General features: G+C 35.5%; 1 protein-coding gene across 7 annotated transcripts in view; it reads left to right on the forward strand.

Moving 5' to 3' along the window:
- The window catches only part of PAN3 (poly(A) specific ribonuclease subunit PAN3), a 163,032-nt gene extending 138,580 nt beyond the window's left edge, over window positions 1–24,452 (forward strand). For 4 of the 7 annotated variants that reach the window (XM_036454657.2, XM_036454658.2, XM_036454659.2 and 1 more), the window contains 7 exons: window positions 3,008–3,173; window positions 4,273–4,363; window positions 9,015–9,154; window positions 11,133–11,262; window positions 11,720–11,784; window positions 18,098–18,236; window positions 21,534–24,452. In XM_036454657.2, coding sequence (XP_036310550.1) covers window positions 3,008–3,173; window positions 4,273–4,363; window positions 9,015–9,154; window positions 11,133–11,262; window positions 11,720–11,784; window positions 18,098–18,236; window positions 21,534–21,674 — 872 coding nt within the window. In that variant the 3' untranslated portion in view covers window positions 21,675–24,452. The remainder of the gene's footprint in view (window positions 1–3,007; window positions 3,174–4,272; window positions 4,364–9,014; window positions 9,155–11,132; window positions 11,263–11,719; window positions 11,785–18,097; window positions 18,237–21,533) is intronic. The other 3 variants (XR_004990857.2, XM_036454663.2, XM_036454660.2) reach the window with 3 other exon arrangements.
- Window positions 24,453–25,579: the final 1,127 nt, after the last annotated feature.

Below are 25,579 nucleotides of genomic sequence, written 5' to 3' on the forward strand. Positions count from 1 at the left end.
GAGACAGGCTGGACATACCTTGGAGCCCTCCCACAGTCCCTACCAGGCTGGCCAACCTCTTGCGTCTCTCTCCAGCCCCAGTCATGCATCAGTGGGGTCCCTTGGCCTGGATGCACCCTTTTGCAATCTGGGACCCCTTGTGGGATGTTGGAGAGCTGGTTTCGGCCCGATTCTACAGGCCAGGCCGAGGACCCCACTGGTGCATGAATTCATGCACGTGACTTCTAGTTTGTTATAAATATTCCTTTTCCTTATTATCACATTTAATAAATAGTTTTATTTACATTCTTTATCATTGTCTTTGACATTTTCTTGGCATTTATCACTAGAGCCACATTCTAAGTCATCTAACACGTTTTCCAGGTTTTATGATTTTTTTTATTATAATATTTTTATTGATTTCAGAGAGGAAGGGAGAGAGAAAACATTAATGGTGAGAGACAATGACTAATTGGCTGCCTCTTACATGGTCCACACTGAGGATCAAGCCCATAACCCAGGCATGTGCCCTGACCAGGAAATCAAACCCTGACCTCCAGGTTCATGATGCTCAAGCACTGAGTCATGCCAGATTCCGGGCCAGATTTTATCTTTAGTTCTGTCTAAATTGAGGGATAGCAGTTTTTGAATTTTAAATTTGCTTTTTCCTAGAAATTTTATGGCAAGCCAAAACTACCTAATTACTATTTAGTATCTCTACAATTAACCATTTAACTGTCTTTAGATTTGATTGACAAAAGGTTTGTTTACAACCATATGAACACTTGGATTTATAAGGTTATATTCTCTGACATACATTAGCCCTGCCCTGGGCGGTGTGCCTGTTATTTGGTGTGTTTTTTTAAGTCCTCAGCCGAGGATATTTTTCCATTGATTCTTAGGGAAAGTAGGAGAGAGAGGGAAAGACAGAGAGAACTATCCATGTGAGGGAAACATCAATTGGTTATCTCCTGCTCAAGCCCCTACCAGGGTTTGGGCTGCGAAGGAGCCTGCAGCCAAAGTACATGCGCTTGACTGGCATCGCACCCAGGACCCTTAAGTCTGCAGGTGGACATTATCCATTGAGCCAAACTGGCTAGGGCTATTTGATGGTTTGATTTCCTATCAGGGCACTTGCCCAGGTTTTGAGTTTGATTTCTGGTCAGGGCACATGGGAAGCAACTGATTGATGTTTCTCTGTCACATTGAAGTTGCTCTCTCTCTGTCTCTTTCTCTCTCCCCCTCTGTCAAAAAATTAATAGTTAGAAAAAAAATTTCTTCTTCCATAAGTTAAAAAAGAAATACAGTAGTTCTCCTTTATCTGCAGGAAATACATTCCAAGACCCATAGTGGATGCCTGAAACTGGGAGTGGTACCAAATTCCGTGTGTGTACGTGTGTGTGTGTGTGTGTGTGTGTGTGTGTGTGTGTGTGTATTGTATGATGTTTTCTCCTATACATACCTATGATAAATTAGGGACAGTAAGCGATTAATAACGATGACCAAAAATAAAACAATTATGTAACAATAAACTGTAATAAAAGTTATGTGAATATGGTCTCTATCTTTCTCTTTTAAAATATATTGTTGTACTTCTTGTGATAATGTGAGATGATAAAATGCTTATGTGATGAGATAAAGTGAGGTGAATGACAGGTATTGTGATAAAGGCAACTATTGACCTTTTTGATGATATATTAGGAGAATCTTCTGCTTCAGGAGATTCTGTATCATTGATCCATGACAATGTCGATGGCTGGATGTCAGGAGCAGAAGATGTTGATTATTGGGGCAATTTAATTTCTAACTGTGGTCAACATTATTTAACTGAAACCACAGAAAATGAAACTACAAGAAAGGGGGTACTACTATAACTACAAAATCTGGATTAAATTTATATAGCTTCTTTTCTACTGATACAAGAATTAACAATGACTCAGAAAATAGTATCAGGAAACACAAGTGTGAAAGCAGGGCCTGTGTGGCCTAGGTTCAAAGGCCTAGAGAAAGAACTGATGTGCAAATTAATACACAAGACAAGAAATATAAATTTGGAAATTTGGGGGGAAGCCAGTTGTGAACTTAGTTCAATGGACTAAGCTCCATGGAATCTCTACACCCATCTTCTTTTTATTTACTAGAATATACAATTGCCTTTTAGGCATGCAAACAGACATATCAATGGTAATGTTTTAGTAAACAGTAAAAGGGGATTATCAGGTTAGGGAAATTGCCATTGAGTCAATAGCAGGTAATAAAATGCAGATATTCAGCCCTGTGAATATCAAAGCCCCATTCAGCCTCTGACCTGACTTCACAAATTTATATTAATTACTATTGATCTTGGCTTCCAGCACACAAGAATCAAAATGATAACTCTTTAAAGTAGACCAGATGTTTTGTGTTTTAGCTACCATAAATGACATTTAGTGTTTTATATTCATGTCTTTGTGAATTGGATGTTATCATATCTAACTGACTTGGCCAAGCAGTAGAACAATTAGGAAAACATTCAGTATAAATGATGGTAGAGACTTTTATTTTCCTTAAGCCACAGAACGAACAGATCTCACATGCCTGAACAATAAGATAAGGTAGGATTATCCATATTTTAAATTAAATAACAATGTCTACAGTTTCTGTTTTTAATCAAATTTATATTTATTTGATTCACAATTAAATACAGATTTTTAAAATAATTTTTGTTTATTCAGTAATTACAATGGTCACAGAAAATAACAATGAGAGCTCTGCTGCTAATAATAATATAAAGGTATAATCTCAAGTTGGGAAATTTTGGTCTTGTCCCTTCTTACTTATAGACTAAACTTAAATTTTACGTGTATACATATGTATAAATTGACAAATTATGCCATGAATATAAGTTATTATTTTCTCTTAATTTTGGTTTGAATGTTTTAGTCTTTTAATTGATTACTTAATAATTTTAAAAATTTAAGTAATCAACTAAAAGACTAAAACATTCAAACCAAAATAAATTTTAAAAATTTATTTATTTGCTTTATAGGTCAACATGATGGACCATTGCCCAGACAGCATGCGGGATTATTGCCAGAATCTCTTATTTGGGCATATATTGTCCAATTGAGTTCTGCACTGCGTACTGTTCACACAGCAGGCTTGGCATGTCGAGTTATGGACCCAACAAAGATTCTGATAACTGGCAAAACAAGGTGCTAGCATTTTGAGTTTTGGCTTCTTTATTGTACATTTAACCTATGACCGGTTTTAAACAAAGCATGATGATTTGTTTTAATTTTACCTTTTCATATATTCCATCCAGAAGAATTGCTGTGACTTTTGAATTCATTTGTAATTAAAAAAATAAAATTTAATTTAAAAATGTTGAATTCTAAAAAAAAAAAAAGCCTGGTTATTAACCAAGAATCTTGTAAGGGTTTGGAGGTATGTATGGTTAGGGTTGGGGGATATATAAGTAATATAAATACAACTTCTCTTTGTACAACTGTGATTCTCAAATTTTAGCTTGAATTAGAATTTCCTGGGGCTTATTTATCACATATTGTTGGGCTCAAATTTGAACCTAGAGTTCTAATTCAGTAAATATGAAGCAGGGCCTGAGAGTTTGCATTTCTATCAAGTTCCTGGGAGGTGCTGTTGCTACTGATTGGGTCACTTGCTTTGAGAACCACTGATAAAGTAGACAGACCCTAACTTCAGCAGAGTTTAATTTGAGTTACAATTTTGAGTCTTGTCTTGGGCAGTGTAGTATGAAGAACTGTAGTACCAGGTGACTTAACTTCCTGGCTCTGCTAGTTGCTGTCTTTATGACTCTGAACAAGTTCCTTAATTTCTATGTGTTCAATAACCTTATAAGATGGATATTCTACTCACCATTTGCTACATTTTGAGGAACCTGTCTCATAAAATTATTGAGAGGATTAAATGAATTAATACATGTAAGATGCTTTAATATTGGCTAATATATCTTCAGCAAGTGTTAGGATGCTAGGTAGTGCTCTTTACATGACCAAAGCAGCTTGATACAGTGGAAAGACCACTGGGCTGGTAGTCAAAGATACAGTTTTGGATTTATTGGTTACTGACTTTTATAACCTTAATGTCTTTGAGCCTTAGTTTCTCATCTCTAAAATAGTCATTAGTAGAGGCTAAATGGGAGTAGGACAGAAGGTTAGAGTAGACAATATTCTGAGATTCTTCCAAATATTATAGGAAATTATAAATTTCCACTAGCATGAAATTTTCAAAATCTCATTTTAATTATTTTCTTTAAATTTTTTATCTTTAAAGGTTGCGAGTAAATTGTGTTGGTATATTTGATGTCTTAACATTTGATAACAGCCAGAATAATAATCCATTGGCATTAATGGCTCAATACCAGGTGAGTAAGAATTAACATGAATACCTACTTAATAACTTAAGGCTTAGTCCTTTTTTTTTTTTTTTTTTTTTTTTTTGTAAGACAAATTCTGTTTATTTTAAAGTATGCCAGAGTTTTAAGTGTAGATTTTAATTTATTCTGGGTGATTTTTATGCAAACTTTGAACATATGTTTCTTAATCACTGATGTATTTAGTATAGAGCCCTCATAAATTGGAATATACAGAATTAATGACTCTAGCTGTTCAAATGAAAATGTATTTATATGATTAGGATATTTGTCCTCAGCAGAATTAAAACAGATTAATTGGTCAGCTGAATGAATTAAACGAGATTTCACTTTTTCACTTTTTTACTTTTAGAACAGTTGTCCCACTACCAATCTGAAAATTTTAGAAATACTTTCAAAGAATGTGTTGTATTGTCATTTCTTAAGTAATTTTTTTCTTTTGCTTAGTTAAAGCCTATCACTTCTTATACATTATCAGAGTTTGATTATAGTATGATTTCATAATAATAGTTTGGACTTAGGTCCCATTATGTACTTAGCTTTTTATTTCTTTTTTTCTTGATTAATCCTAAGGTGTAGAATAAGAACTTACCTCTGCAAGGAGTGTTAAATGTAGCTGCTTTTGCCCTGATTACTTTGTGCAAATGATATGCTATTTAAAGTAATATTTCAGATCATTCAGTTTGTATTACAATACATTTTTCGGAGGCTATTCAACTGTCATTTTAAGGCAGTGTTCTCTTAGTGTAAAAACTTTTTTTGTTTATGAATATTTATTAACTTACAGAAGTTGATATAAGGCAGTATGTCTTCTTATTTCATGGAAAAACAAGGATGCCTTACCTTCCCATTGTCCTTCTCATTTCAACATTTTTTTTTTTTAATTTTGAAAGATTTCTTTTCACTTTATCATAAGAAAATTTCAGAACAAAAAAGAGAACAGACTGAAAAGTAGAGTCTGCGTAGTGCTTAGTATTCCAGTTCATGCCCAGCCTTCTCTTACCACAGGCAGTGCAGTCCCAAAGAGTTGAAGCTACTCTTCACATTCAGTTAGTTGTATGCAGACCTTTCATGTCTCCTGCTCTGCTTGTGCCCACCTAACCTCAGTAGCAGCCAAACTGTCCTGATTGGTCGCACCTCTTAGTGGCCGCTGCGTGGAAGAATCTCGCTACTTTCCGCCCAGTGGCAGCAGCTTCCTTTCTGCCTTAGAGATTTGCTCCTCCTTTGTATTTTCTTTTTTAAATCTAGGATGATTGTTCCTTACCTACTTTCCTTATCTTCTATCTTATATTTATTGACTAACTGGCTCTGAAAATTGTTCTTTACATAGTTTGTTGTGCTCCTAAAAGTGACTGATTATTGGCTGTTAAAAATACTAGTGATTTTCATATATCAGGAAAATATTAAACTTTGGAAGAGAAATTTAGAACTAGTGCCATTAATCTCTATTGCAAGTATTTGGAAACCTCATGTCTACATTTAAAAAAACAGCCATACAGTATCTCCTTATTCTCTATTCTGAAGAGTTTCCTTTTATTTTAATTACTAGTACAAAGGAAATCTTTCCCCCGTTAGTGTCACAACAGTATTATTTCCCATTTTTTTCTTTGCAAACTGTACATTACTTCAGTTATGTTACAAGTTGTGAAGTTAACTTTAAAAAACAATTCTTCATAAGAAAAAAGTAATCTCAGAGTTACAAACAAATAACTTTTAAGTAAGCATTTGGGGCTATTGACTGATAGGTTAACAACTCCTTAATCCATAAACTCAGGCTACTTTCAACCTGTTGTCACTGTCCCTTTATTTTCAGTAGTAAAGGATATATCAGATTTTCTTTATTTTTGGGGGTGGTATATACCGTATTTTTCGGACCATAAGATGCTCTGGACCATAAGACACACCAGTTTTTAGAGAAGGGAAATGAAGAAAAAAAGATTCTGAAACAAATAGTGTCCTAAAATATTTTATGTGCATTAAAACCCAACATCACAGTCAGAAACACATGTAATCAACCCTGTAAAGTAAACAGCAGCATTTAGAACCATTTTAGAGCCGGGCAAGCACACAGAGACCACACAGAGCCGGGCAAGTAAAAAAACTTTTTTTTAAAAGTATATGTGTAGGCTATATTTGGACCATAAGACGCAGGGACTTTTCCCCCCCACTTCTGGGGGGAAAAAAAGTGCGTCTTATGGTCCGAAAAATACGGTATGTGTGGAATATTTCTTATATAGCTTATAGTAAGGTAACGGAGAGAATTAAAAATAGTTCCAAAGAGGGGATTGTGATTTTATAGCGAAGAGGGCACATGAGAAAGGAGTACATTGTTTCTTGTAGTCTATTTTTCATAGTCTGTTTCAGACACGTGAATAGAGACTGACTTTCAGTAAAATGGACATAAGTAGAGCCATAGATAGAATCAGAAAAAGTCAAGAAATCAAGAATCAGGAAGAAACTGAAAATGAGTTGGGGGGAAAACCTCCAGAATTCAACAAATGGGGGGAAAACCAGATGGAGGTAAGAAGCAAAATAACAACTGGAAAATTATTTAGCTGGGAAATAAGGAAAGAAGAGTTACAGAGTTTTTATGATAAACTCTCTTAATTAACAGGACTTGATTAATGTCTTTTATTTTTAAAATAGTTCTAATTTAATCTGGATTATGTGACATGTACATTTTATTTCTAAAGTGAATACCTCCTACCTTTGGTCAGTTTTAGAATGTGGTAGGAAGTACTTAAGTCAGATGCTGCTATTCTTTAAACACATCAGTCGTTCAGTTCTCCTGTATTTTTGTTTTCCTGTCTTGTGTGAGGGATTAATGGGATGTTCTACGTGGGAGGTGTAGTTAGAGCATCAGTTCAGAGTGGAGCTAACCTGAAAATTCTACTGTTTTAAGGGTTGGAAGGTTGTGTGTTGGTACATGTTGCTCTCATACTTGATAAATAACCTTCATTGTGCTTTGCTGACGACAATGGATTGCAACACTTAGAGAAATTTCCAGTTAGTATTTACATGCAGTGATTTATGATTTCATTTAATGTGACTTGGAATGTTTACTTGATCTTGAGAATGACTGAGGGGAATCCTCCTTCAGTTTGTTCATGGCAATGCCCTCCAGAGAAAGAAACGAAATGATGGCAGCAGTGACTTTTCCCATGCTACCTTCCCTTCTTCCTCTGGCTCCTAACTCTGTACCTCTAATGAAGTTCTATGTTCTGGCATGCATTCTTGGTATCTCTTGTTCTTACAAATTCAGAGTAGCTTGTTTTTCTAATCAGCTTTTCCACAGATTATGGGATCTTAACATTCATAGTGTCAGATTCACAAATGCTAGTTTGGGGTAAATTTTTAAATTTGAATTCTTTCATGTTATTTTAGTAATGGAGTTTAACTTCCTTTTATACTTTATTATTTGGGTAGAGTGTTGCTAAGGATAGTTATATAGCGCTAAAGTTTCATTAATGATTGCCTTGAAATACTCCCCTGATGTCACAAATATACCATTATAAACATTCCAGTAGGTTTCAACCCTGGCAGTATATCAGAATCTCTTGTGGAAGCATTGAGAATTATCAGTATCTAGATCTTACCCCAGACTAATGACATCAGAAGTGAGATGAGGGGATGGCCACTGGGCGGTTTTTTGTTTTTTATTTTTTAAGCTCCTCAGATGATGTTAATGTATAGCTAAGTTCGAAAACTTACTAAACAAATATTCAGTAAATGAACATGTATCCAGTAATTCAGATGAGATCTCAGATTTTGAAAATTTACAGAAGTTTTTTGTAGAAATTACTTAAGATGATTTCACTTAACTCTGAGCTGCTGCATTCTCCCAGGCATGTGCTTATTAATAGTTATCTGCCAAGCAGGGCCTTTTGAGGTGACCGTTTTGTTTCATGGAGTTATATTAGGTAGGTAAAGAAGAGTTCACCTCAATTCATCTCGCTGTTTTTTGAAAATCCTTTCAGAAGCAAGGCCTCAGACTGGTAAATTTGAAAAAAGGAAGAAGGAGGAAAAAAAAACACACAAAAAACGTAGAAAACTAGGTGGTTAGGGAGCTCCCCGATCTTTTGTAGTGGGAATATAATTGTCTGTTTAGAACATCAACAGAAGGGTTATCATTGGGTTGGCAGCATTTTCAGGGTCCTAAAGAACATACAAGGTAGTTGAGAAATCAGGTAATGGTTGATGTGTTTGGAATAATGGAATAAGTTTTCTTTAAGTAAATTTTCAAGTGCACGCTATGTTTTAGAAGTCATTGAAAATTAGAGAATGCATATCATAAATGGCAATGATGAGATTGAAGCAAGTATACAGTAACCAGCCTTAAATTTTTTATAATTGTATCAGCTCTATTTAAATAAAAGTGTAGGCCTAGAACTACGTTCGTCAGAATTACCTGGTACTTTAACAATGTTGGTCCTGTTTCCAGACCTATTGAATGAGAATCTGGTAGAGCTCAGAAATTCTTTTTGATAAGCTCCCATCTGATTCTGATGATCATTAATATTTGAATGCTGAGTTCTGCAGCTTCTTTGTATAAGGACTTTTTCCATGCAGGCAATAGTGTGGGTATATTAAATTTGTATCTTTAAGATAAAAATTAAAAGATATATTTATTCTTCCATGTCAGCAAGCAGATCTGATATCATTAGGAAAAGTTGTGTTGGCTTTGGCTTGCAACTCTTTGGCAGGAATTCAGCGAGAGAATTTACAGAAAGCCATGGAACTGGTGACAATCAACTACTCTTCTGACCTGAAGAATCTGATTTTGTAAGTTTTAATGTATGATTAAACATGTATAATGGTCATATGAGATAAGACAGCTGTTTCATAAGGGCCTTTTAATAGTGATTCTGTTTATTTTACTGTCTGCTATTTAAAATCAGGCAAAACACAATTAAGCAACTTGTAATTTATTTTTATTGCTAAGTATATATTTCTTGGAATAAATTTATAAACCAGTGTGTTTAAATCAGTTACTGATGTTTTAAACATTTTGCCAAAGAATACCCTCTAAGGCTGCATTGGTATCTACTAGCCACATATGACCTTTTAAGTTTAAGCTAGTTAAAATGAAATAAAATTTAGTTCTTCAGTTTCACTAGCCACTTTGCAAGAGGTCAAAAGCCACTTGTAGTTCCTGGCTAATATTGGACAGTGTAGACATAGAACATTTCCATCATTTCAGAAAGTTCTGTTAGTGCCGCTCTAGAGCAGCAGTCACCAACCTTTCGGACCTCACAGAACACCAGTGGTCCACGAACACTGGTTGGTGACCACTGCCCTAGAGGGTGGTCATTACCTTTGTGAAAGCTGTCATAAATAAACCTCAGGTGTGATCAGTTACATACTCTATGGCCAGAACATCCATTCCAGAAAACGTATATGTAAAGGTCTCTATGATTCTTTAGTATCTTCAAACTCCAAGGAACCTTGTGTGCAGGTTTGAAATAAATTTGGTCTAAGAAAACCCACTGTGGACTACTGTCACCACAGAAGGACTGCTCCCTGTCCAAGATACCTCTAAAATTTGGAAATTCCAGACAAACCCTTATTATAAGTTATTCTAGAGAACACATGCTAGGAATAGGAAGTGAATCAGCAAAAGTCATACTTTAACCAATAACAAATTTATAGAGCAGTAAGCCATGTATCAGGCACTTTCAAACTGATTGATATGAATTAACTCTCTTAATTCTTTCTGAACCCTAGGAATTAGGTACCATTTTTAGTCCCATTTTAAAGGTGGCAAAGCTGAGACAGAGAGAGAGAAAGTAACTTACCAAAGTCATGTAGCTTGCAAAATGAGTAGTTAGATGTAAATAAGTCAATAGTTACAAGATGAATAGGTAAAATATCAATTGTCCACATGAATATAACCATTCATTTATTCAATGAAAGAATGCCTGCTATATGCCAGATGCTAAAGATGCTTTGAACAGATGCATAAAATTTTCATCTTCTGGAGCTGCAGTCTTAATGGGGAGGAGTTAATAACATGTGAACAAGTAAGATGTTTGCAGATAATGATAAACTCTATGAAGAAAATAAGACAAGTATAAGCAAAGAGTGAATGAGTGGGAGGCTTCTTTAATGAGAAGGGTTAAAAATGGCTTATCAGATGAGCAATAATAAGTGATTAATTATTATTTGTGTTCTAAAATGTGGCCCTTCGAAACAAATTTTTTTCTGCCTTAGTTGTAATGATAGAAGAAATTTAATTGGTCTCTTCTGATGTGTATTAGTGCATGAAGATTTCTCAGAAGTAAATATACCATGACAGCTGGTAAATGAAGTTGCAGAGCAGAGGACAGCTTCCTAAAAAGCTGAGTCCTTATTTGATTTATCAAAATTGAAGACCCAGGTTTAGTTTCAGAAATTATTGTTGAGGAATTCCTATAGCCAACCCCTATTTTACTTCTCAAAAAAAATGTGTGGCAATCTTTTCATCTCTCACTATTATAAAGAACGTTTTGAGAATGGAAATGGTGAGTATAACCCTATTCAATTTTTCTTTCTCATTTTTGTAATAAAAAGTAAAAATGCAGAGAAAGGGACACATTTACAGTTTTCTCCATTGGCTCTTAAGATTTTCCAGAGAAAAGTGAACCTGACTTGCATGAAAAAATTCTTTGCAAAATTGTGTGTACTGATTTGATAGCAGCAATGGTAGCTACATGCTTGTGGGTTATGTTGTTTTTCAAATTGCATGTTTGGCATTCAAGTAATTCTTCTTCATGTTGGGTAGGTATCTGTTAACTGATCAAAACAGGATGCGAAGTGTTAATGACATCATGCCCATGATCGGTGCTCGATTTTATACTCAATTGGATGCTGCTCAAATGAGGAATGATGTTATAGAGGAGGACCTTGCAAAGGTAAAGAGGGCATTTAAGAGCTTGTATACAGGCTGCGTCTTTGTATAAATCAATAATAAGCATATTAATTATTGTGCAGAATGTAGTGCATATTTGGCTAAGATTGCACATATCTTTGTCCACACTTAATAAGTAGTATTTTTAATTTCCTATGTGGCACTTGTTTTCTTCTTTTTGTTCATGGTCTTGCTACATTCATTTGACAAAAATCTTGACTTTTTCCTCCCACGTGAATTATTTTAACAAAACTTTAAAAAATGACCACCTGTATAATCTTGAGTATTACTATTGAATGGCATGGGCACATTGTATTTAAAAGTATAACCAGAGGTTGGAATATTAGGATTTGTTGGTCAAAGGTAATATTGGTGCGGGTTACCAATTTTTGTAAACTTTTGCTTTTATATTCAGTTAGCTCGAACATTAATATTCTGTCTCTTTTTAAAATGTTTTATAGGAGGTTCAAAATGGAAGACTGTTTAGGCTTCTAGCAAAATTGGGAACAATCAATGAGAGGCCGGAGTAAGGATTTACAGTATTTTATAACACGCTTTCAATCAAGGGCATGATTTGCATAATAAGATTGGGTATACCTTATCCTTAACTGGTTTTATTTGGAAAAGGGAAAAATTCTCATGTGAAGTAACTTTAAGACTATTGTTAATCATTAATTAGGGGGCTGTTTTTAAACTATAGCCTAGGCATGGTTGTCCTTAAGAATTTCACATATATACGTACATAATGAAAATATACTGTGTTAGATCTCCAGTGTGGTTTGCACAGAAGTGGACAGTTGATGGTGATCAGTATTGCCTTAACCCTGTCTCTGTTTTGAAGTTTGGTCAATTCAGGTCAGATTAGAGATTTCGGAAATCTCTATTGCATGTCTCTTATCTTCTGTTTCATATCAGTGCTATCACCATCTTACGTTATTTGCCATTTAGTTCTGCCTCATTTGTAAAGTTAATCATATGTTCAAGAAAGAATCAGAAAAGATGTTTGAATTGCTTAACTATCAAAGACAGCTTGGGCAGTATCACAGCTATTGTGACCACAGTGTAAATTACAGTTCAGGAATGTTACTTCTGTTCATAAAAATAGATAAATGTCTTTACTTGGGGGATTTTTTTGACTATAGGATTCAAGTTCACTTATATTTCTTCAAGTCTAAAAGACTCAGTATTTTTGCTAATTTTTTCTATATAAAGAGAACATGACTATGTTGAATCACATTTTAGGAACTCTTACGTTTCTTCCGGCACTTAACTCTTTATTTTTAAACTAGAGTCCCAATGCATGAAATTCGTGTAAGAGGCTTGGCCCTCGCAGCTGCAGCAGCTTGCCTCGGCCCTTGCAGCCCCGGCTTTGTCCGGAAGGTCGTCCAGAATGTTGGACGTTTGGCTGTTGGTCTAATTAGCATATTACGCTTTTATTATTATAGATGCATGCTTATGGTACTTTTTCTTGATTTTTTTTCATCATTTAACTAAGCAAACGATTTTGTCCTAGGAAGATGCTTCAATTTTCACATCTCTTCCCTTAACTGAACACACACACACACAGAGTTAATCCATAAATTTTGAGTTAAATTTTAAGTGTTGACATTTTTATAAAAAGGTAAATATTGTTAATAGCTGCATACTTAGTAACCATAACTATTTCTTTTATATTTTATTTTTGTTTTCATGGAGTTAATAATGATCTTATATAGGTAACGAGTAAATGAAAAACTACTTACAGTCAGTTCATTCCAAACACTCTGCCTGAATTATAAAACACCTTTCCATGGGGTCAAAAAAATAGGTAGCCTATCAGTTTCTTTTTTTTTCCTCCCCCTCAGAGAAATTGCCCCTGGAGCCTCTTTCCTCCTGATCCTATCTGGTCTGGTTGCACTTTTATTCTGCTCAGACTCACTTTAGAACTGGAACTTCCCTTCACTTTTATCCTGGGAATTTGTGTTAGATGTCCTGTTTCTTGCCTTTTTCCCTGGTTTATTCTTTTTTTTATTTAATAGAGAATACTCTCCTGTAGCTTCCTGAGAAAGGCGAGCTTTTTAGTTTTGCCAATCTGAAAATATCTTTTTTGCTACTTTCACACTTTATTAATAGTATGATTGGGTATAAAATTTTAGATTATCTTCAGAAAATCATTTTTGTTAATTAAATATTTTGAGTAGATTATATATAAATACATTTTTAAAAGCAGAAAATGGTTTACCATAAAAACAATAAAATTTCTCTTTTATACTTGATATGCCCAATCTCCCCAATTTCTGCCACCAACCTTTATTAACTTCTTATACACACTTCCCAGGTATGACTAAACCAAAGGCCCAGAACTTTGTGCATTGGGGTGGAAGGGGGAGGGCAGGTGGAGGTGTCCCCTCAGCCTGCCTGTGCCCCCTTGCAGTCCAGGAGCCTTCGGACATCCTTAACGCTGCCACGGAGGTGGGAGGGCTCCCACCATTGCTGCTGCGCTTGCCAGCCGTGAGCCCGGCTTCTGGCTGAATGACCGCCCCCTGTGGGAGCACACTGACTACCAGGGGACAGCTCCTGTGGTGAGCGTATGAGTCCTGATGGTCAGTGTGTGTCATAGCAACTGGTCTTTCCGCCATTTGGTTGATTTGTGTATTAGCCTTTTATTACTAGTATGCTGGAGGCCCGCTACACAAAATTTGTGCTGGGGTGGGGGGTGGGGTTGGGGGAAGGAGGGCTCAGCCCTGCCTGTGACCTCTCACAGTCCAGGACTCCCCCGGGATCGGGCCTGAGCTGGAACTCTTGCAGTCCAGGACCCCTTGCTGCTTCCTGCCTGCCTGCTGTGGAGTTAGGAGAGGCTCACGTCACCTCTGCTGTGCTTGCCAGGGTGAGCCCGGGAGGGGGGAGGGGGAGAAGAATGTAGCTCAACCAGAAGCCAGGCTCGCTGCTTATTAGAGCTGAACCCACCCACTTATGGAGGGAGGGGGAGGCATCTGGGGCCAGGCTGGCTGGGGGAGATTGAGGCACCGTGGGGTTGCAGTATTTCTCTAGTTCTTATTGATGAGCATTTGGGTTGTTTTCATTCATGCCAGTATTAACAATGTTGTAGGGACTCACTTAAATTCTTAATTGTGTGTGTATATAAATATAGTTCTAATTGTGATTGTTAGGTCAATGGGAATGTCCCTATAATTTGGTAGCTATTACAGGTTTACAATGCATGAGAGTCTATCATTAACAATACTTTTTTCAAACTTTTTCGATTTTTGTCAACTTGATAAATGCAGTTTTATTTTGTATTTTATTCATTTTTTTAAAAAAAATCTTTATTGTTGGTAGTATTACATATGTCCCCCTTTCCCCCGCATTGACTCCTTCTAGCCTGCCCCTGCCCCTTGCTCCATGCCTTCACCACCCTATTGTGTATGTCCATGGGTTATGCATATATTCTTCGATAACTTCCCACCCACTGACCCTCCCCACCTTCCCTCAGATACTGCATTCTGTTCCATGCTTCTATGTCTCTGGATCTATTTTGCTCATCAGTTTACTTTGTTCATTGGATTCCACATATGAATAAAATCATGTGATATTTGACTTTCTCTGACTGGCTTATATAATCTTATTTATTTGTCCGTTTGTTTATTCTTAATGAGCATATTGCCTATCGTGTATGTTTTTTATTCATTTTTGTCCTTTTCTGTCCTTTGCTCATTATTATTTTTAATTGGATTGTCTGATTTCTGTAATATATAGGATCAAGAGGGATTTGCCCTGTGATTTTTAAAAATTTTAATTTTAATTTTGACTGCTTAATTTTTCCCATGCAGGAATTTATATGTGTAGTCTAATTGATGAAACTTGCTTTATGCCTTTATATTTTGAGTCATAATTAGGAAGGTCTTTTCCATTGTAAGATTATGAAGGAATTATCTCATGCTTTCTTCTAGAATACTTATGGTTTCTTTTTTGAAATATTAAATTACTATATATTTGGGATTTCTATAGGATGTAAGATATGAATTCTAGAAGACTATTCATTGGTCCAAAAACTATTTATTGACTAGTCTAGCTTTATCCCACTAGTTTAAAGCAGCATCTTTTATACTGTTTTAATGATTGACATTTTAGAACCTATTAGTGTTAGTTCTTTCTTTCATTTTATTTTTTGTTTTTATTGTTTTCCTAAAACCATTTAGTTTTTTTTAATATAAATTCTATAATTATCTTGTTTTAGATTTTTATTGAGAAGATAACATTAGATTTATTAATAAACTTAAGGACCATTTGTGTTTTTTAGATGACGAGTTCTCTTAATCAATATAATGGCATGTCATTGTTTTATTTTTTTATTTTTTTTTTTTTACTTCCTTATATAGTTATATCATAAGAAGTTTATTCTTAGGTAATTTTTCTTATTGCTGTTATAAATGGGAGTTTCCCCCCAATTTTGTCTTCTGGACTGCTTGTTACCAAATGTACATGAAAATAACAGATTTCTATAAATTTTATGCCCTATTGTCTTACAGTTTTTCAGTAGATTCTCTTGGGTTTTCTGATATATGGTCATATATGCAAATATTATTATATTTCTTCCTTTTTAATTTCTATACTTGTAATTCTTCTTGAGTGATTTATATTAGCTAGTACCTCTAGTAATACATAGCTGAGTAATAGTAATGATCATCTCATTCAGAATTTGAGGCATTGCTCCATAATCTTTTTAACTTCTAGACAGATTTAAAGCCATTATCTTTCCAAATCCTTCCTCTTCCTACCATGCGTTAGGGTCTTTTCTTTATCACTGATGTTCAGAAATTCATACTGATGTGCCTTGCTGTGAGAGTTTAATTAGTTCTGCTAAATCAACACTCGAGCCCTTTTCACTTTGGAAACTTATGTTCTTTACTTCTAGGAAGTTGTAGTCATTGTTTCTTTGATAATTTCTTTTCTCTTTCTGGAATTCCCATTGTTCAGATGTTAGACATTGCAACTGATTTTCTAATTTTTTCTTCTATTTACAATATCATTTTCCCCCCCTAATTTCTGGATAATTATCTCAGGTTATTTTATCTAAAATTAAATGTTTTTCTTTCAGTTTTTACATTTCTGCTATCATTTTTAATTTTCAAGAACTTTTAGCACTCTTTCTCTCTCACAGCATCTAATTTTTGTTTCTCTAAGGCTATCAATGAGAGATTTTTGGTATTAAGTTTGTTCTATTTCCTGCAATATCTCATAGGAAACGATTGGCTTTGCTTTGTTTTATTCTCTAAAGCATTTTTGATTCTTGGCTGTCCATTTATACTAAAGATGGCTCTAGCCCTGGCTGGTGTGTCTCAGTTGGGTAAACATTGTCCCATGCACTGAGAGATCTGCTGGTTCAATGCCTGATGGAGGCACATGTCTGAGTTGTGAGCTCAATCCCCAGAAGGGAGCATACAAGTGGCAGCTGATCAATGTTTCTCGTTGATGTTTCTCTTTCTCCCTCTCTAAAATAATATACATACCATACATACATACATACATCCTTTATATAAAAGCCCAATATGCAAATTGTCCCCATGGGAGTTTGACTGAGAGACTGATCACTTGCTATGGCATGCGCTAACTACCAGGGGCGGTGTGCAACAAAGGGAGGCTCTGGCTGGCAACTGCAAGGCTCTGATCAGCCCTGATCACCAGCCAGGCCTAGGTAACCTATCCATGCATGAATTTCATGCACCAGGCCTCTAGTATATAATAAAAGTCTAATATGCTGAGTGCACGGTCATCTGGTCATCCATTCAACCAATCAAAGCATAATATGCTAAGGCCACTCAACCTTAGCATGATGTTCACTGACCACCAGGGGCAGACGCTCTGACCAGTAGGTTAGCTTGCTGCTGGGGTCCAGCTGATTGGGACTGCATGAGATGGGTCAGACATGCCCTGAGCCCTCCTAGATAACCTCCCACGTCCCTCCTTTGCCCCATTTGTGCACCGGTGGGGTCCTTTGGCCTGGTCTGCACCCTCTCGCCATCTGGGCTGAGGGGACAACCCCCCCCGCCCAAAAGTGCATGAATTCCATGGCTGGGTCTCTAGTAAATAAATAAAATGAGGTCCTAAAATAATGGAAAGCTCCTTGTGGAGGCAGAAATTATGACAGAGCTGAATGTGTGATACTGTTAGGTATGACTTTTGTGTGCGTGGTTTTTTTTGTTTTTTGTGTTTTGTTGTGTGGTTGTTGTTGTTTTTTTGTTTGTTTGTTTTTTGTAGGCTTCCAAACGTCCATATATCTGTTGGGCAGGTCAGCATATCCAGAAGAGAATCTTCCAATTTTCTCTTTGTATTATAGTATCATCACATGAGAGTAGGAAACCAAAATCTACACTCTTTTTGTTTCCTATTTTATAGGAATAGAAACAGGTTTCTATTTTATGCTCACCAATAAAACATACCTGACCATCTTTCTCTACTCTGTAATCTGAGGATGGGAGGGGGGAAAGGATAATCTTTAACCTATTTCTAAAGACATTTCCTTCTTTCCCATTTTATCTAATGATAGGGGCTTAAATAAGGAATTTATTCTAAAATAGGGATGTATAAGGGGCGATTGCCCTTGGGAATTGGAAACTGATATTCATATACTTGCATGTTAAATGAAATTATTAAAAAAATAAACCTGGGCAATATGAGCATAAAAGATGAAAAAAAATATTTTTTTAGCCTACCTATAACTTTTGGAGGTACAAACCCCCCACACAACGCCTTTATTTATTAGAGAAAATAAAATAAAGTTAGTTTTGAGTCAGAAAAATAAACATATTGCCATGTGGCATATAGTATGAGTTACTGAGGTAAAATGTTACCTTCTTCAGGTTTCAGAAGGATCCTACCTGGTCAGAGACCGGAGACCGTTACCTGTTGAAACTCTTTAGGGATCATCTTTTCCATCAGGTGACAGAAGCAGGTGCTCCTTGGATTGACCTCAGTCATATCATTTCTTGTCTTAACAAGGTAATTTGTATCTGGATTTTTAAGATATAAATGCTATTTACAGTTTTTAGAGTTGGATTTTCTATAAATGCTCAGAGACTTAAGAAATTAAGATGTGTTCTATAGTTTACAAAATATTTTATTACTAATTTTTAGATGTCTTAATTTTTAAAAATCCTCACCTGACGATATGTTTTTATTTTTTTTAGTGAGAGAGGGTAAAGGAGAGAGAAAAACATTGATGTGGGAGAGAAACATCCCTTGGTTGCTTTTTGTATACACCCCAGGGATCAGACCTACAACGTAGGTATGTTCCCTAACTGGAATCAAACCCGAGACCTTTCAGTGTATGGGACAATGCTCCAACCAACTGAGCCAAGCCAACCAGGGCTCTACTTAATTTTAAGAATAGGATTTTTTAACACCAAAATGTTCATTGTGGGTCTTTTTATTGTGGTACATGTCACAAACGACTGCCTTCCCAACCCCATTATACTATATTTTATTTGTATGTTATTTTGTTATATCAAATAAAACAAGTGAAAAAATAACAAAATAATTCTGTGGTTAAGTACCGTATTTTTCGGACCATAAGACGCACTTTTTCCCCCCCAGAAGTGGGGGGAAAAAGTCCCTGCGTCTTATGGTCCAAATATAGCCTACACATATACTTTTAAAAAAAAGTTTTTTTACTTGCCCGGCTCTGTGTGGTCTCTGTGTGCTTGCCCGGCTCTAAAATGGTTCTAAATGCTGCTGTTTACTTTACAGGGTTGATTACATGTGTTTATGACTGTGATATTGGGTTTTAATGTACATAAAATATTTTAGGACACTATTTGTTTCAGAATCTTTTTTTCTTCATTTCCCTTCTCTAAAAACTGGTGCATCTTATGGTCCGGAGCATCTTATGGTCCGAAAAATACAGTATTTTTAAAAAGTTGAATTTTTTTTTCTAAGTCATTCTGAATCAAGTTGAATGTCCTGCATGTTATGAATTCGTTTACTGTTAACTATAGGTATTATAATCATAAAAGCACAATACTAGTAATGTCAGTAGGCCCAGCCATTATAAATGGGAAATTAGGTGGAAGATATATCATAAACTTACTTGAGAGGCAAACTTTGTGTTTTTGAAAGGGCTAATAAGCCGAAACTGGTTTGGCTCAGTGGATAGAGCGTCAGCCTGCGGACTCAAGGGTCTTGGGTTCGATTTCGGTCAAGGGCATGTACCTTGGTTGCGGGCATATCCCCAGTAAGGGGTATGCAAGAGGCAGCTAGTCGATGACTCTCTCATCGATGTTTCTAACTATCTCTCTCCCCTCCTCTCTGTAAAAAATCAATAAAATATATTTTTTTTAAAAAGGGTGGGGCTAATAAGAGAGATAAAACTTACAGAGGAAGGAATGAATGTATTTCCCTTCTGGATTGCTTAGAATGGGTTTCCAGAAACAAATCCTAGTCTTTGTATAGCTTTATATCTAAATCGGGTTGGCAAACTGTGTGCCCTGTGGGCTAAATTCATTCTATGGGCTGTTTTTGTATAGCCTTCGAACTAAGAATAGTTTTTACATTTTTATTTTTTTTTAAATATATATTTTATTGATTTTTCGCAGAGAGGAAGGGAGAGAGATAGAGAGCTAGAACCGTCGATGAAAGAGAAACATCGACTAGCTGCCTCTTGCACACCCCCTACCGGGGATGTGCCCGCAACCAACGTACATGCCCCTGACCGGAATCGAACCTGGGACCTTTCAGTCCGCAGACCGATGCTCTACCACTGAGCCAAACCGGTTTCGGCAAAGAATAGTTTTTACATTTTTAAAAGATTGTTTTAAAAAACCAAAACCAGGAAGGGATATGTGACAGATATTTAATGTAGCCCTGAAATTTAAAGCATTTACTAATGGCCCTTTATAGAAAATACTTGCTGTGCCCTGGTGTCAACTGTCCCTAAATGACAAGCACTAGGGAAGAAAATACCGGCTCTGCCACATCATTTAGAACTGTTAACATACCATACATTGTTAACTCTCCGGGAAAAATATCTGTTTTTAAACACTACTTTGTCTTGTTTGAATTTCCTTAAAACCTTTGAAGAGAGTATTGTCAATAACTTACATTAAAACAGAATAAAACTGTATGATCCAATAGGATTTATATATTCATTTGCCCTTTTCCCTTAAGGGGAAAATGTTTTTTTTTTGGGTAACAAGAGATGAATAATCCTATTAGATTTTAGAAGATAGTATCCATAGTATCAAAATACCACAACTAATACTATGTAGAACAGGTGTAAACACTGACAAGTAGATGTGATAGAATAAGGCAGAGATCATTGAAATTTTGAAGAAAGTCCTATTTTATTTCATAAAATAACTAATGGTAAATAAAATCTATCCCAAATCTGGAAGTGTAACAATTTTCTAAATTTGGAAAAGAAAGTAATAAATTAAAAGGGGGGATGGCCATATTGATGATATAAAAGTTAAAATTTAACATAGCTTATTTTGGTGGAAATAACTGAAATTAACTGATAACGTTATTTCTAAGTTTGAGTCTTTAGAATTAGTTTTAGTTTTAGACATTTTTAATTAATAAAAGAAGAAGGAAAAATGGACATAAAAACTAAAAAAAAAATAAGTGAAGACAAGATGAGTTTTTGATGAAATAATGATTAATATTTAAATTTAATAGATACCTCATGAAAATACTGCTGAATCCTTATAGATCAGCTGGTAACAATTAAACTGGCATTCACACGGTGGAAATAACAAAAGTGGATGTATGAAAGCATTTGGTAATGTTAATAACGTAAATTAAAACAGCAAGGCATTAATTTGATACTGAGTTGCTGCTAAATTGGTACAACTCAAAAGTCAGTAGTGTCTGATACCCTTTGAAAAGCAATTTGGCTGTATGTAATAGGCTATAAAATTGCTTATACTTTCTGGTTCAGTGTAGTTTTAAGTCTCCTAAGGAAGTAATTCTACAGAAGATAAAAATTAAGTAGGTGAAAATGTTCATTGCAGTGTAATTGAGATACAAAAAAGTTGGGAGATACTGAGGGAATAATTACGTTATACTGTATAATACAAGTAGTTAGAAAAAGCATGGAAGGTAGGGAAAAATAGGGCAGCATTTGTGTGAAACGTGTTTGAGCGAAAAGTATGTACCTATTGATGGGTGGTATGAAATATTTATGTATATCAAGAAGCAAATGTGACAAAAAAATTTAAATGATTATCATCATTGCAAGTTGTCCTAAAGTAGGTAATCTGTGTGGTATGAACTTCATATTTTTTAATGTATCTGTTTCAGTTAGATGCTGGTGTGCCAGAAAAAATAAGCCTCATTTCCAGAGATGAGAAGAGTGTACTGGTGGTGACTTACAGTGACTTAAAGCGCTGCTTTGAAAACACTTTTCAAGAACTGATCGCAGCTGCCAATGGCCAGTTGTAGTATTTGCTAACAGCACGCAGGACATGGCTGAGGAACTTAACCTATAGCGAATTGCACTACAGCTGAACTGTTTTCATCATCTCATTTCACATCTGGGAAACAAACAGAAGATGAGCAAAGCTGCTTGCATTTCAGTCAGGTACACTGTTACTTGAAAGGAAGAATGTTTCAGTCATTTTAGAGCTGTGGCTGCCGTTGGGGCCAAACCGTGAAGAGTTTATTTTAGATTAAGGAGCACCATTAGGCGACTGGTGTTCCAGCTTTGGTTTTTTCCACTTTGTATGTGCACTAATTTTAATTTTTTAAAGACTTTTTTCTGATCTTTGAACTTTTGCCACATTGTATACATATTAAGGGAATCTATTTGCAAGGATATTTTTTTGGAAACAATGCTGGACAGCATTTTTGTCACTGAGGGTTGCAGAATTTGCTCTTTTGGGGATGGGTTGCCCTGAATAATGTAATGGACCAGGTAAATAATTTCACAGTTCAATGTAGCGCTTAATTCTTGTAAGAGTATTGTATTCAAGCTCTATATGCCACCCACTGTTAGTTCAAATTGAGATCTTTGTTTTGTTTTGTTTTAAAGAACACAAAAAAGAAATATCAGTGAATTGTTAGACATGAATTCCCCTATTACTTGATCTAAATCCTTTCTGTAAAGATTGGATAAACAGTTATTGAAGGAGCACATAGAACTTTTTGCTCCAAATTTAACTAGAGCCTTTTGTAAAAAAGGTGTTTCCTACTAGTCAGATACATTTACATTTATGCAATCTTTTTTAAATAGAAAAAAATTGAGAAATTGTGTTAAAGGCTTGAAGTTCAGGAGTATATTGCTTTAGCTTCTTTCCAGTTTGCTTTTTTTGTATAAAGTTTTGTTCTTTAAACCACAGCTTTATTATGGTACTTTACACTGGATACAGACACAGAGACACTGTTCAGAAGATGAGCTAAAAACACAGCAGTGGTCTGGCATCAAGAGCTTCTGAAGTTTTATAGCCTGAATCTGGAGGGATAACAATCTGCTGTGCCTTTGCAGTCACTGCTTAGCCCAAAGTCATAGTGCTTTTAATAATAACTATGTGGGATATTCCTGAATAAGTCAATCTCAAAAGTTTGGAATTTTCCTCCTCTTACCTTTCTTAATATTTGGACATGCAGTTGTCGCCAAACTTGTGTATTCATGGAATTTCTAGTTAATGAAATACTTATACTTTGATACTGAAGACTGCCAAATACATAGGAATTTTCTTTCTTAAAAAACAGTAATGAAGACTATATCTCCTTTCCCAGCACTGAATGTTTTACTAGCACTGGGTGCTCACCATGCAACTATGAAGAAAATGTGGAAACTGAAAAGATCAGGAAAGACTTCCAAGCACTTGCAACTGATGTTGTGGTCTTCAATTTTAATGATTATACATATTTGTAGTTTTCAGAGAAGTTTTTAATATTTCTCTGTCCACTTTTTATAAGCTTTAAAATGATTTTCTCTGCCTTGAGATTTGCATCAAGGAAAAGCACCTCTCTTCACCTGAAAGCTTTGAAGACTAGAGACACGCTTCTCACATTGTAACAAGTGAGTCCACCTGTGGTAGCATCAGTTGCTAAAAAGAAAATCAATGATTGCATTTGATCTGGATGGATTTTAAAAGAACATAATGTTTAATATTCAAATGATAATTAACATTTGCCACCATAGTGTTCTTTTTATGTAAAAGGAACAGGAACTTGGAGACATTAACATGCAAAAGTCTTTTATCATAAGCTCATGTATTTGAGAAAGAGCAGCTGTCTTTTTATATGTTTTTTGACAAATCATATTGTAATTCTTTTGTACAAAAAAGAACTACTTGTATTCTAGAAGAAATATGAAATGCTTAATTTATAAGCAGGCTGGAGATTTTTTTTCCAATATTGTTTTCTTTGAAAATGAAAAGGGATCATCTATTTTCATTTTGGGGTCTGGCAACTTTTTGACAATTTAATTTGTGGACCAATGTTTTGTGAAAGCTAAGGAAGGGCAGGGGTAAAATAGGGCTTGAATTTCTCATTCTGTATAGACCAGCAAACTCCCCTCTGCAAGGCAGGTTCAAATCACAAACCCAAGAATGTTTGTGTTATAAATGCTAGTTTGCTTCAGCCCCTAGTAACCTCAGGACTTGATTTGAATATAAAACATAGACAGCTGATATGTTTTCATGAGTAAATATCATCAGCCTGAAAACAGTTGGTGTCAGGTAATACATATTTTTTTAAGCTTTGTTTTATATTTATTTTTCATTTAGTTTTTATTGGGAATGGTTTTCAATAGAACTCTTAGTTCTGCTTAGGTGTTTTTTGGGGAACCCTCTTTTCCATAGTGTAATTCCATTTAAGAGGTTGTCTAAAAGTTAGTCTTTTTAATTAATAGGAAGATTTTTAATGTTGGAGAATAGTCAAATTAAGGATATAAACTTCCATACCTTCCTGTTATGATAGTTAAAAGCACAGAAAGGACAACCCTTGAAATCATGTAGCATTGGTCATTTCAAATTTTTGTACCTATTTTAAATTCTGTTAGTTTATTTACTTCATTGTAAATATTTTTGAGGGTACCTTTGTATTTTGCTTTTGACCTTGGTTCTGTGATTTGGATGTCAGCAACTTCCCTAAAAAGCACCATTATGTTAAGTTCTAATGTCATGATCCCAATATGGGTTATTCATCTTTAATCCTGTTTTCAGTCTCTTTGTGTACAGCAGTATTTTTAATAAAGAATTACAGAAAGAAACTTGTCTTTTTTGTTATTGTTACCAGTTTATTTGAAAAGGGGATTGGGTGCTGGCTGGTTTTCTCAGTGGTTAGATCCTCAGCCCATGGACCAAAGGGTTGCAGGTTTGATTCCCAGTCAAAGGCACATACCTCAGTTGCAGGTTCCCAAGCCCCCCTGTAAGGGCATGTGCAGAAGGCAACCATTCAATGTGTTTCACATCAATGTTTCCCTCTCCTCCTCTTCCTCCCTTTCACCTCTCTCTCCATCTCTTCCACTCTTTCTAGAAATCAATAGAAAAAATATCCTTGTGTGAAGATTTTTAAAAAATTAGAAAGATGACTTGTTGAATGATAGGAATTTAAAAGGCTGATGATTTCCTTCCTATCTTGGAGGTATTTTGGTCTTTGGATGAAATGGTTGTAGATTTGTCAACTTATCAAGATTCTGTTAAATGTCTACTTGGATCTGTTTTAGGCACTAAAAATTAAAATATGAGCACTTGGTACTTACAAAATATATAGTTGTGCCCAAACATGTTTATATACTACATGACTTAAAGCACAGTTTAAGAGAGAAGACCCACTTATGTGAAAGGATGGGAATGATGCATAGCCAATCTTTTCAGTATTTAGTTAATTTACTGTATAGGTGAAGGATGTCTCTTCCCTCAAGTCCTTCAGAAGCACTATTCTATATAATAAAAGTGTAGTATGCAAATTGTCTCCTCTACGGAGTTGTTTGGGAGTTTGACCAGAAGGCAGGGCCGGCTGGGAGAAGGGAGTACCTGGTTAGCAGCCAGCAGCTGCTAAGGGACCCTACCGGTGCATGAGTTTCATGCACTGGGCCTCTACTTCAGAAGATAGGAGTAGATTAAAAAAATAAGGTAAAATGTTCACATTTGCTGAATCTGGGTACTGAGTGTTTATTGTGGAGTGTTGCAGATTTTTGCGTGTATGTGGGGGTTTTTTGTACGTTTGAAATGAGTTGAAAAATACTGTACAGAATAGAAAGTGATAAGGGACTTGAGGCACAGGTGAAGGGAAACTAGAGTAAAGAGATTAATTTCGGCTGAAGGAACTGGTCAATTGGTTTTAGGAATGAAGGGAGAGAATAAGTGTAGAAGGTTTTATATGTAGAAGGATCTTGA

The sequence above is a fragment of the Pipistrellus kuhlii genome, unplaced genomic scaffold (assembly GCF_014108245.1).
Source record: "Pipistrellus kuhlii isolate mPipKuh1 unplaced genomic scaffold, mPipKuh1.p scaffold_m20_p_3, whole genome shotgun sequence".
NCBI lineage: Eukaryota > Metazoa > Chordata > Mammalia > Chiroptera > Vespertilionidae > Pipistrellus > Pipistrellus kuhlii.